General features: G+C 48.1%; 1 protein-coding gene across 1 annotated transcript in view; it reads right to left on the reverse strand.

Annotated features, from left to right (window-relative positions):
• The window catches only part of ATP8A2 (ATPase phospholipid transporting 8A2), a 468,564-nt gene that overhangs the window by 419,264 nt on the left and 35,458 nt on the right, over positions 1-13,842 (reverse strand). Inside the window, exons 15-18 of the mRNA XM_077745423.1 lie at positions 12,495-12,570; positions 5,528-5,633; positions 4,763-4,845; positions 1,877-1,926 (exon numbers count right to left, since the gene is read on the reverse strand). Of these exons, the coding sequence (XP_077601549.1) occupies positions 1,877-1,926; positions 4,763-4,845; positions 5,528-5,633; positions 12,495-12,570 (315 nt within the window). The remainder of the gene's footprint in view (positions 1-1,876; positions 1,927-4,762; positions 4,846-5,527; positions 5,634-12,494; positions 12,571-13,842) is intronic.

Raw genomic sequence — 13,842 nt, forward strand, 5'->3', positions numbered from 1 at the left:
GTCTAATTCACTTCTGACAATACTCCATAAAAGTGTTGTTCTACAGCTCAGAATATTAGTAACCTCCCCAGTAAGCAACAGAGTGAAGTTTCTATATAAATCCACTCAACCCAAAAGCCCCTTGTGTGACTTCTCCTAACTGGAGCGGAAGGCAATCAGAAAGTCCTAGAACCTCAGCACCGAGGTGTGCCTAACTGCTGCCCTCCTTACGCTCACGTGGACACACCTATGCTGGTCTTTCATCGTGACTCATGCTCACTGACAGAGCCTTCCACGCCTCCCCACTGCCTACAGACTGCAATTCTTGCTGCCCTCCACTCACCTCTGCAGCCCGGCCTCCTCCCACACGAGCCCTCCCACGCACTAGCAGGCCCCCCGCACTCCGGGAGACACACCGCCACCCCCAGACCTCCTTCCCCATGCCTTTTGCAGACAACATCGTGTCCTCCTGAAACGCATCCCAACCGCAGGGGCCAGACCACCCGGCCCAGCACGGGGATTTCCGGTGGGCTAGGAGCACCTCACACCCAGGGACACGGTCTCTCCAGCTCCGTGTAAATCCCCACATCCTAACCCTCGGCGCTCTGTCCAGCCCGGATTTGAATTCTCCCTCGGCTACCTAGAAGCAAGGTACTCGCGGCAAAGTTGTCTGCCCAGCATCTTGGTTTCTGATGCGGAAAGCAGGGCTGCCACCAAGTACCGCAAAGGACTGTTGTCAGGATCGAGTGGCGTTTGGATAAAAGAGGAGTCTACCAGAAAGAAAGAGAACCACAGCCGTAACGATAACTGGTCTCTTACCCTCTCACGGTCTCCCATAGGTTTTCAAAACACCCTCCTGTCCCTGCCCACAGTCACCTGCTTCGCTCTAATTCCCTTTCCTCCTGCTTGTCCCTCAGTAACGGCTGGTCCCAGTGAACACAGCCACGTGACAACACTTTCCAGGCAACCAGTACGCGACGGAGCACAAAAATGCCGGAGTAGTGTTTAGTATGTCCCCACCTCCACCACAGGGACACTGTCCCCTCCTCCCCTGTATGAACCACTACCCTTACCAACCATCGTTCTTCCCCTCTCAGTACCTAACCCCAAGGGCTCTTGACTCGCCCAAGTTCAAGTTTTCAGTCCGAAAACCAAAGCCGAGGGCTGGAAAGCATCTGCTAAAGCAGGGTTAAAAATTGATCTTTTTCAAACAGCTTATAAAGCAGAGTAAACAATGTGTGAAATCACTTAACAAAGGTTATTTTAAAAAACCCAAATTTTAATTATAGGAAGGCATGCTCTCGAGGCAGCCAAAGAACTTTGCTCTAGTACCGACAGTCAGTGTTAAGAAGAGAGAAAAACGTTAAGACGTTTTTTAATGACAAACCAAGAATGATCTAGGGAAGCAAATCAACCAATATTCGTGGGTCTGGAAATCAGAGACACCGCCCCGGGGAAGGAGGAGCTGGAGTACACACAGGACAGCTGCGTGGCTCGGACAAAGCCTCTGATGGGGAGGGACCTTGGCTGTCGCTTCCCAGCATGACGGTGCTGAGCTGGAGGACGAGCCAGGCTCCCNACTCCAAGCTACGGACATATGTCTGCAGCTGCTGACGCCAGAACAGCGGGTCTGGAAATCCAAAGAGAGGAGGATACGGAAGCACAATGCTTTGCTCAGGGAAAACCCACACCCACACGCACAGAAAAATGACCTACTTCACTTTCTTGAAAGCAAATCACGAACTCCAGACAAGAGAGGGACTGTGGAGATGTATTTACTAAATTTAATACCGAAGTACTACATTTAATCATATTATACAACCTTGCCAACACTCTGATGAAGCTGTTAAATAGAAATGGAAGTATTTAATTCCAAGTGCATGAAAGAGAAGCATACCTAGAAAATTCCAGGACGTTAAGGATTCCAAATGTCTGTTCCTCTCCCATCTGAAGGAAGAAAAACAGGCTCTTACCCGGGGTGCAAAGTATTAAAATCTCAAAACAACAGCCTCCCCAGTCGTAAACCTCTCCCCATCCCTCCGCTCCTTCCAGCGCTTTCTCTCCCTGCATGTGGCACACACACATAGATATCCCCGTCTCCCTCCCTCTATATTATACAAACATAGATGGTCTGTCCTGCTCTCCCTCCTCCTCCCCTCGTTTTCTCTCCATCTCCATCTCCCTGCAGAAGGCCCTTTCAACAGGTACGGGTTTCCCACACGCCAGTCCGGTGGGGCCATGGCTCCCCCTTCTGGTAGAAGCTTCTCATCTTCTCCAGGACATCACAACCGATGGCTGACATGGTCCCTACCAAGACCACCTGAAACCCTGGGGCCAGTCATGCTTCTGAATTCAGAATTCTATACATTTTATTAACACGGACACACCCACCACGTGCCAGGATTTCCCCAGAGGAGCCTGGGGCAACACCACCCTATAATCCACCACGTCAACGGCCCACCGCAGAAGGTAGGACGGGAGACTCCTAAGACCATCAACGGCCTCACGTCAGTTCTGGTTAGGTTCTGCTGCCAAAAGCCGACTCCCCAAGTCCAGGAGAAAAACTCTTGGAATTCAAAGCTTCCCGGATTTTGGATTTAGAAATAAGGATTATGGATCCACATAAGGTTTTAGGGCAATTAATCAAATGTGGTTTCTCTTCAAGTTCTTCAGTTGGAACCTCAATAATCCTGATTTTTCCCAGAAGGCTGCAGGCTGTGTGTGTACCATTTCTCAAACTCCTTAATCAAACCTGCTCTCCGTGTCCCCAGTACATCACCATGGAAGGAGTGTGGGCTGTGAAGTTCCCTAGGGAGGAGTTAGAATCTTATTTCTGCCACTAACCGTGTGGCCTCCTTACGAGTAGTGGTAGCACGTGTCCCCCAGGCTGAAGGGAAGTAATGAATGAAGCAACGTGCAAGTTACCCAGGGCGTGACTGAGGCGTCACTGCCAGCCTGTCCCCACCCCCCTCACACCCTGAGCCAGTGAGCCGCCTCATCCAGCCCGCGGCAGCCTCTCTCCCTTCCTTCCTCAACCAGCAGGCCTTTCTCTGCAGGCTGTCCCCATGTTCTCACATGCCCACCGAGAAGCGTGCCCGCTGTTACCCACAAACCGGCATGACTGCCGGGACTGCCAGGGGCCAACCCCTCTTGGCCATCACGTCACCCAGTGTGCATTCACGTGGAGCCCCGGACGCAGCCATCAAGACCACCGGTGGCGGCCACTTCACGTAAATGGCTGGTAACCGACCTGAGAAGGTGTGGTCTGACGACACTCTTGTTCTAATGGCTGAGTAGGATTTTACAGTTATTGTTTACGACCCTCAACTAGTCAGACAGTCTTATTCACCCCATAATGGCTTAACAGGGTGCCATGTACCACCGTGATGACAAGGTCGGGGGCTCCCCAGCTTCCCTGTATGTATCCGGTCATGTGAGCAAGGCAGAGCAGCCGTTCTCCCCTCGTCTCTCCCACTTGTGCCCAGTCAGCCCAGTCCCCCTCCCAGTCCCCGTCGCCCCGATGCAGAGAAAACAGCACACCCATGCGACAGCAGATGGCACAGAGGAGGCGTCGCATCCCTTAATCTGAAGGGGGCAAAGACCTCCCTTACGAAATGCTTCCACAAAGGAAATTCTGTATTCAGTCCATTACTTTGCTCCACTTCTAATGACTGCACCTCTTCCTAAGCTAGACTTGCTGGTGATCAGAATAAAGTAAAAATAATTACGGTTTGATCTCTGACCTCGAGAAAGCAGGAACCTGAAAATGGCAAGAAATGGGCACTCTGTCGAGGTCTGATATTTTCTGGGTTTTGTGTTTCTAAGTAGAAGAAAAAATGGAGCACCGCTAAGCCTGGATCAACAACAACTATATAAGTTAGCAGTGAATTTCAAATGCATCTGCAAGGTCTAGAGACACAAGACACATAAAGGCAGAAACTGTTATAACCTACAAATCCTCCCCAAATGGAGGGGAGCAGGAAGGCAAAGGATAGAGAAGGCAGTGACTGGCTCCAGGCCCCTCATCAACCCAGACTGTAACAAAACGCAGCCCCTCTAACTGGTCAGCATCAAAAATGCCAGCACCTTGCCAGTCCTAACCATCAACTTCCCCCGTTGCCCACCTCAAGGGTCCCTACGGATGTTATTCTTGATTTCCATTTTTCCCTGTCACCAAATTTCTCCCTCAGGCTTCCTGAGCAGCAAAACTCAAAAACAAAACAAAACAAACCAACAAAGAAAAAGCAAAAAACCCAACAACAACAACAAAAAAACAGAAACAGGTTTGCTAGCTTCTTTTTTATATACATAAGTTTTTTTTTTAAGGCTTACTTATTTTTGAGAGAGAGAGACAAAGCATGAGCAGGGGAGGGGCAGAGAGAGAGGGAGGCACAGAATCCGAAGCAGCTCCAGGCTCTGAGCCGTCAGCACAGAGCCAGGTGTGGGGCTCGAACTCACTAACCGGGAGATCATGACCTGAGCCGAAGTTGGACACTTAACCGACGGAGCCGCCCAGGCGCCCCTTGCTAGGTTCTTTACTACAAATCACACCGGCACGTGACAGCCTTGTGGAGAAGCATCTTTGAGAGAAAAATGCCCACAAGAGAAACCCAACATGAATCACACATAGCCTGTGGTTTCACAACAGGGCCTAGTTTCTCACTGGAGAGAAAAAAGAAAGAAAGGTAGCTATCATGTTTACGTCAGACATGCTATTTCAAATGGGGTCTTCAAAGAAGTAGGGGACACAAAGCGTCTAGAGGTGTCCAGGCTTGCCACTTACGGCTTCTATGATGACGGAGTATGGCGTTCTGGCCGTGAAGACAAAACCCAGCTTCCGGGCTCCCTTCACCAAAGCAGCTTCATCTGTCAATAGAGTTGACGAGGCATGACTAGCACAGCAACGCAGAGTTCTGTGAGCCCACACGAGTTTACAAACTAACCAGGTAGCAGCAGTTGGAGAGGCCCGGCCTCGGCGCAGCAGGGTAAGGACTCCCCCGCCACCAGCGTCCTGAAGGCAGCACTCCCGTTGGGTGGGCAGACAGGACCTAAAACTGACTCACGGGGACAAGAGAGCTGGCAAACCTAGCAGCCTTGGCTGGGGCCAGGTGCTCCCCAAGGAACGGGAGCACATTCCCTGGACTCTGACTACCCATCTTCTCGGAGAGGCGCCGTCTCAGGTCTGGTGCCGCGGGAGTCGGAGCTCCGGGAAGCAGGTGGCGAGTTAGACCCACTTCACGGGCAGTGGAGAACCTACGACGGGCAGCGGCTGAACGAGGCAGCCAGGCCGGCCTCCCCGGAGTCCCGCCCAGTGCAGGGACTTCCACTGGGGGACATGGGATGGCCCGGGGCCTCCCGCCAAGGGCGCACTGTCACAGGGTCAGGGGGGCCCAGCACCACCCGCCTGCAGCTTCATCACTCTAACCATAGGGTGCGAACTGCATGGGGCAGAGGTGAACAGCGGGGCCTCCGTGGGGCAGACCGCCCTCCTCACCCCCTCCCCACGGTAAACGTGGACAGCAGGGCACGCCCAGCCCAGAGCCCTCACCTGGGGAGGAAGCCTGGTAGATGATGTGGTCTCCATCCTTCTCCGGGACGACGGTGTGGCACACGGCCAGAAGGGTGAGGAACTCCTGGATGCAGGGAGCTGTGGGCTACAGACACGGGGCGAGGTGTCAAACACCTGTGAAGACGCTACTGAGAGCCCCGCCTCCAGCCCGCTCCTGGCTCCCTGCCCCCTTCAGAACACAGGTCAGGATCCCAGGACGGACCCCACGTCCCCCATGACGCGGCAGCCGCTCACCACCCAGCTCCACCGCCTCCTGCCCCTCCCCATCCCCCCTGCTCNCCCCGCCCCCGCCTCGCTTGCTCCAGACTCTTCAAACGGTCCCGCCGTGCACATGCTGCTTGCCCACTTGCGGAGGTCCAGGGCGCTGGCAGCGCATCTGCCTTCCTCACTAACGTAAGCCCAGGCCCAGCAGGCGGAAGGCACTCACATCCATGTTGGGTCAGTACACGGAGAACAGGCCCACCCAACGGGTGAGTCCCTGCCCTCTCGCTTCCACGGTCCTGGCACTTCCTCTACACCATGTCTGTTCTTTACCTTAATAATTGCTTACAAGCTATAAGCAGTGCGTCCCTCACCTATTACTCAAAACAAAAAAAAAAAAGAAAAAAAAAGTCCTGGATATGGATTTAATATACTTCTCCAATCCTACACACACACTCAATTTTCACTGGGACTAGATTATATAAATAATGGAGAAATGCCGTCTTAAAATTGTTTACCCATCTAAGAATACAGAACGCTTTCCTGTTTATTAAAGGCTTCTCATGCTCCTAACTATAGGCCTTGGCATATTTTCTGATTAATTTTTTCTTCATTCAAAAAATATCCACATGCCTACTATACATGAGGTACTGCACTAGACGTTTTATCTATTTTTTATATTATGGATAGAATCTTATTTCTATCATATTTCACAAGAGTCCATTCACATGTTAAGGACAAACACAGAGTTTTATAAGTGATGGGGCGCCTGGGTGGCTTAGTCGGTTGAGCGTCCGACTTTCGCTTAGGTCATGATCTCGCGGTTCGTGGGTTCGAACCCCGCGTCGGGCTCTGTGCTGACTGCCAGCTCAGAGCCTGGAGCCTGTTTCAGTCTGTGACTCCCTCTCTCTCTGACCCTCCCCTGCTCACGCTGTCTCTTTCTCTCTCCTAGAAATAAATAAAAAACATTAAAAAAAAAAAGTGAACTTAATGTCGATTGTAATTAACGTCTTCCCAACTCTCCGAGTTTCTGCTGACTCTCCCGGGTTTTAAGGCAGACAATTATCGTATTATCCTCAGGTGACACTTTCCCGGTCTTTTCTAACATATACACTTGCGTTCTTACTTGCCCACTTGGGCTAGCACTCTAAGGACGATGTTCAAAGCCAGAGGTGATACGGGCCTCCATGTCCTCAGGTTATTTTAATGCCAAGGTCTTTAATATCTCACTTTTTGACAGGCAGCTGGCTATAAATTTGAGATAGATTTGTATCACTGATCGGGAAGCAACTTTGTGTTTTCTGATTTCTGCGGAGTTTTTGTTTTTACTCCTTTAGTCACAAATGGACAGTGATCAGTATTTGAAAACATGTTGAGTTTCTCCTCTGACCTGTTAATCTGACTAAAGAGAAGCTTTAGGCAAGCAAATCACAACTGCTCACATGGCTACTTCTTATCAGCCTTCAGAAAAGGAACACACACGCTCAATTACAGTTCGGTGAAATCAAGCAAGTTAGAGGGTTTACAAACTCCCCAAGGTCTACACTACAAAAACAATAAGAAATTTTACCCAAAAGCACTGTGACAACCGGGCGTCAATTCAGGATTGCCTTCTCCACGTGCAAGCCTGTGCCCCTCTCTCACTGGCCAAAGCCGTGTCATGCTCCACGCTCTTAAACTAATAAGCACTGGCGTGGAGCCAAGTCCCCACGCCATCTAACTGCACCTCCTTGAACATGGTGTTGGGGAATCAACCCTGGTGACTCTGACATCGTATCACGGAATCGTTTGCTGAAATTAAAAGTGACCATCTCTAGGATTATGAGTATTTGGGGGATATATTTATACTGTTAATTTCTGGAGAGTATAGGATTTAAAAAAAAAAAAACTATATACAGGATGATCTCGGCATTTGCACTGAATTCACACACAGAAAAAGATACAGAAAGGAACAGACTGAAATGTTAATGGTACTTGGCAGCAAAGGGCAGAAGCGACTTGGGGAATTAAAAAAATACTCTGTATTCTCTAAGTTTTTCTGCAGTGAAAATAAATTGCTTTTTATATCAAGGCCACCACTCCTTCCCAGTTTCTAAGTCATCAGCGTGGCTCAGAGAACTGGCTCTCTGTGAGGCCCCACTACCTGCCGACCACAGACCAATCCCACGAATGCTCCCTTGGGCAGCTTCCAGTCACGCTCCGCCTCTACACGCTCTCCCACCTCTCACTGGTGTCAGTCACCCAGCCCTGCAGCCCCTTCTGGTGGATGATCCCTCTTCCAAAGGAGCAGGCCGAGCAGGCCGTCATCACCCCAGTCTGCTGCACTGAATGTCCCCGGGGTTGATAAAGTGGGGGGGGGGGGGCACAGGGAAGCCAGCACCCCCTGTGAAGGGCAGTCGACCGCTTCCCCAGGCCAGGAAGGTGCAGCGGGACCAGGGGCCTCCAGCTCTCCGGTGCATCTGCCCAGAAGAGTGCAACCCTGGTCCCAGGCTCTCGGTCCCACTAGACTTTGATGCAGAGGATTTCGGGAGGCCGCCGAGTCTGCCTTCTAAGAAGTTCTGCCAACTTTACAATTAGATCTTGGGCCTGGTCTTCGGCAATACTGGCCCTGGTGTCAGGAATTGAAGGAAATATTTAACGGCTGCCACGGATGACATTGGCTTTCACGCTGTGCCTGACACTGGCAATCAACAGCCCAAGCTCACGGTTTTCTCTTCGATATGAATGGTACTCAGCAACAGCCAGTTCCACGGGCAAGTCACTGATTTAGCAAAATAGAAACATACAATCTATACAAATGTACTGGAGGGGGGAGGGGGGGAGGGGAGAACAGCCTCCTCCTGCACCTGAGAACTATCGTGTCCGCACATCTCATCCCATAGTGTAACATGAAAGAGGGTCTTTGATTTCATAGCAAATCGTAAAATGTTTCTGAGCTATAAAGAAAAGCCGTGCGTGCACACACACTCAAATGAAGTTTCCACTTTGAGTGGTGGGCCAGACAACATTTGTAAAGATCCCTAAAAACTATTCTAACTGGTTCTCCAGTTAACCTAGCCTTCTATAATAAATTAGGGAAACGGGACAACCCATTTGCAGCCTGTGGGGAAGGGGTTTGTAGGATCTTTGAAACAAGGGCTCCATGTTTGAAAATAAACTTTTTTTTCCTGCAACTTCCCACAAAAGCCTTTTATAACTTCCAAGAAATTATTGTTGGACAATGTATGCAAGCATGTGTATGCATCTTTTCAGAAGTTAAAGCTTTTGTATGTGGAAAAATCTACACTATCATTTTAACCATCTCTGAGCGCATGATTCAGGGACACTAAAAGACACTCACATTGCTGTGTACCTACCACTACGTTTGTACTCGAAACTTCCATCTTCCCAACTCTGTACCCATCAAATGGTATAAACTCCCTCTTCTTGCCTTCCCCTAGCCCTTCATAACTTCTATTCTGCTCTGCCTCTCTGAATTTGTCTATTTAAGGTACCACATAATCATAAAATATCTGTTTGGTCTGTACAAATTGCTTTCTGTATCTAGAAATGAGAATTTATTTGATGAATGTAAAAAAATAGAAAACTAGGCATGTCTAAAATTGGCATGCTAAATCACAGCTATAAAGCTTAAATGTACATATACAATTTCTTCCTGAAGACTCCAGCTCCAAAGTCCTAGGCATAATGACTCAAAATAAAATTACGTGTTCTTCCCTGGTAAATCTTGGAAAAATTACCCCACCAATAGGGAGTCACTGGTTAGCAATGTAAACAGAGCAACAGGTGAACTGTTCCTGGAAATTTTCTGTAGGTGGATCCTTTAATAGGCAAATTCCGCCTTGGCTATCAGCCTACACTGTGCTTAAAGCACAGTCCCACAGGAGCCAGAAATTCAGAAATGATGACCCAGGAAAAACAACAAATCAGTAGCATATGGAGGTACTCCCTTGGGAGCAAGGTAAAGGGTTTCTTGGTCAAAATGCTTGAATTTTCATCAATGGTCCCAAGACTATTCAGATACGAAAGCGGGATATCTATTGCTAAAATCCTGAAGTGCTACCTCCCTCTCCTCAACCATATTTCGGCAAAATAACCAAGTGACCTAAGAGGCTCTGTACATTAGATGTTTTAAAAATCCATTAAGTACATTAAAGCTAATCCCACATTTTCTGAAAGAAAAATATTGGAGCCTATGGTCCTCTTTATTTACAGTCAAGCTAGATGTTAAATGTCAATGGGGTAATTAACATAGTAGCCAAATGAAGAATACCTCAGAAGGCTTCAAGCAAACCTTTAAGAAGTAGTGAATACAGGCTTTTACTAAAGTAACAGAAAATAAATTCTCCAATCCTTGGCCACATCACACATTCAATGAACTGGGAGTGTCCAGATTATTAAAATTTCCTTTAAAGTCTCCATGTTTACATTGATGCTTATGATAACCTCAAATGTCAGGGATTCCCTTATGAAAACAGGGGTGCCTCTGCCCCACTACTCTTGATGGCCTTTCTGCTGGAATAAAAGGAAATCTGGCTCAGGACGGTAGATGGGGAGGAAGCAATGGATGAAAAAAGCAGCACCAACTTCTCCAAGAGTAGGGTTCCTTCCTGAAATGCATGCCATTGACCACGGGGGCAGGAAATGCTCCTACTGGAGGATTCTGACCCATACTCAGGTCTCCACTCAAAGGTCCAAAGAGGACAGAGCACGCGATTGATGGTCAAAAACCACACATATGCATGGGTTCAGCTTTGAAGAGAACATCTGTACGTATGTATAAATTATCTAAGCTCGTTGTTTCAAGATTTCCACAGTGGAGATCCCAGCAGCAAATGTGGAGAGTCTCCCAATGATCTCTTCTCCAAATGAGGGTCTGTGGCCCTGTCCACTGACTTTCTATACCAGCCCACATTTTAGGGGAATGCAAATTACCATTCAGTGTGGGTGCCCACAATGTCCACACTTCAACAATTCTGTTAGCCCCTAACACCCATCAAAGAGAGCAGACTCCTCTATCTACACAAACGGCAATCGCTTTCTCAAGGAGTGGTATCAGCCGTATCCCTATGCTGCAAAGGTAAACAATGGCTCCTAATGATTTCACATGTTTTCTCAATTAAGAGAACTCCCCTGAGTGTGTGTCGTCTCTTCCCCTAGTACCTAGCAAGGTGAAGGATATCAACAAGGCCCTTAACCTGGTTGCTAAATGAATGAGTAGATAAATGAGTCTCTTACTGAAATTGGGATCCACTCGCATGCTGTTCCCAAGCTTACCCTGGGATTCTGAGGGACCCCGAGCACCAGGCTCACCCCACTTCCTCTGCTGCTTTCCCACTAACTGCTCTGGGCCAGGAAAACAAACTTTGTGAAAGGAGACAAAGAGCAGTTTCCTAAGCCTCTAGGTCACCTCTCCACCTTCTCTCTTTCCCATTGACCACCCCGACTTGAACAGACACGTTTAGTCACTTAAATACCCTCTCAACACTACTTGGGAATGCCGGAGTCCTCTTTCAGAAGGCAAGTCCTCACATCATCCGCGACTAAAGCCGCCATCCTCCCCAGAAGCTCCTGAGATGCTGCTCCTCTGCTGGGAGGACCCCTAGCCTAGTAGCTGGACCTCTAATATCAAAATTTAAAAAAACAAAAAACAAACAAAAAAAACAGTAATGCCTGTGCAGCCCGTGACTACGACACGGGGCACGGACTTCAGCAGCGTCCGCTGTGCGGTCTGGGACCACTCCACCAGCACCACCAGGGACTGAGGCAGACGGTCCGCTTCCCAGCCGCTGGACGCGGGCGCCTTCCACGCTCACATCTGAGAATCGTGCCTGGGAAGGCTTTAGCACTACCAAGTGGGCACATGCAGTGGAGAGCAGGAAATTTCCTCACTGAGAATTCAGAGAGAGAGTTTTGATTAGATCAGTCTCTTAGCATAATTCTGGAACGATAAAGTTTTCATTTTGCTCGAGTTTACCTAACTTTAAAACTTTTTCAGAAAGAAAGATCTTGGGTCTAATTTACACTGATTCAACTGGCTGCAAAGTGCTTTGGTCATTAAAGACTTTTCTCAGTTGGGATTTTTCAAAGTAGCCTTTAAAGCGAATTTAGGTAATCCTACAATTAATCCCGGCTTGTTAGCATAGTAGAGATAGTGCGAGGTCACTGTTAAGAACCAAACAGGCTTCGTTTCTGAGTCTCAGATCTACTTTTGTTTGCTGGTAACTCTTGGCCAGGTCAGTATTTCCATGCAGCTTCCTATCACTTCTCTGAGGGGACTCCAGCGCTGATGAAAATATCAGATATCTGGCACGCAGATACTTGGCACGCAGTAGCATGCTATAAAAGCAACATGCTCTCCCGCCCTACTTTTCTTCCCTAGATTATAATGGTCCAAGCATAAAGCAATTGTTCACCAAAATGCAGGACCTCTTGGATTCACAACCATGAAGAAGTAATACTGCAGAAATCGTAAAAAGCAGGAGAAAGCTGAAATGTTGGAGAATTCCATAGTGAGGAATTCTTGACGTGAGACTTTAGAGCTCCATCACCTATTTAATTCAGCTTTTCATTACCATGCAGAGTGTTAACCACAGATCACTTCCCTGAATACAAACACCAAAGAAGTAAAACTGCATCTCTTCCCCAAGGTCCAAAATTGTACATTTCAAGGCAGCACACATACACGTAAGTAACAGTGCACCGTAAGCTATGTACCATCCCGGAAGCAAAACAATGGCCTTACGTGATGATCTTCAATGTTCTTCAAGAGCCTAGGATCATCAAAGTCACATGAGTCACTAGGGGGAGGAGGTATCCGGCTGCGAGAGAGAACAGAAAATACTTACTCAGTTCAAACATTCCTTTAAAATCTACCCAAACCTAGTAAGAATCTGTCTTCAAGAAGAACCACACCTAAAAAGCCTATAGGTTTATAGTAAACTTTCAAAGATCTGGAATAACGTATATTATTTCAGACCTCGAGGTAGAAAATCTTGAGCCTTACTATAAAAGCATATTTTTTAATATGTTTATTATAAACAACAACATAGTTACAAGGAGAAGAAACAGAGGCAGGGGTCAACACTGTCATTTTAGCTGTTCTCTGTTTAACGTCTACCAGGGAACACTTCTGAGTATCTGCTCAAAGCAGGTAAAGTAAGAAGACTTACTGTATTGTAACTATGCTATCATTTTCAGAACTCATACATAGAAGAGAGGAGGAGGCAAATATTGTGAGAAAGGAAACGATAAAACCCGATACGATGGTGGTGTGCTGCTCCCACACTGAAGAAAATGTGAAGAGTTAAATACATTCCTGTATCCCCACCTCCTCCTGAAACCCCTTCTTCAAAATAAAGATGATGGAAGAAGTGACCACAGCCAAGGTGAGGTCAGCCTGAACTCTGGACGTCAGAGCTTAATAGAGCAGAAACCAACAGCCTGCAGGATGAGGCGCCTAGAACACAAGCTGATGCCCTGAGCAGAATCTTGGGAAAGCTGAGGAAAGGGCAGTGTGAGGAACCTGCCCCATAAAGGGACAGTGGGAAGCAGGAGGGGTTCCAGTCCATCTGAGGAAGAGTGTGCCTCCAGGAACCCTCCCCTCCTCCCATGCAGCCAGGTAACTGAACCTGTTGGAACCCAGAAAGCCATGGAAGATTTATAGTTTAGAGAAGTTAAACCAGAGTAGCTTTAGACCCAGCAACACTGGGCACACAAGCGGGGAGGGAAGGGAATTCTCCCAAGACAGGAGTCTTAAGTGCATCCTTCATGGTCACCAACCATCTGCCTCCACTCAGCAACTTTAATAGCTACAGCCAGATTTATAGCCTGGAGAGTTCTCATGGGAAGACGACTGATCAGTTCGCATGGGAAGACAGATACTGACACCCAGGGATCCTCTAATAAAATAGCAGGTCCTGGCTGATCATCCCACAGGGAAGCCAGTCACCCATCAATGACACGGTCTTCCCTACACACATGGCCCTTTCAATCAGCTTTGTTAGTATATAAATCTTAAAACATGAGCACACACCATCACTAGTCCTAAGGGAAATGCCAATCCAAACCACAATGAGATACCACTTCACACC

Source organism: Crocuta crocuta, unplaced genomic scaffold, assembly GCF_008692635.1.
Source record: "Crocuta crocuta isolate KB4526 unplaced genomic scaffold, BGI_CrCroc_1.0 scaffold258, whole genome shotgun sequence".
Classification (NCBI taxonomy): Eukaryota; Metazoa; Chordata; class Mammalia; order Carnivora; family Hyaenidae; genus Crocuta; species Crocuta crocuta.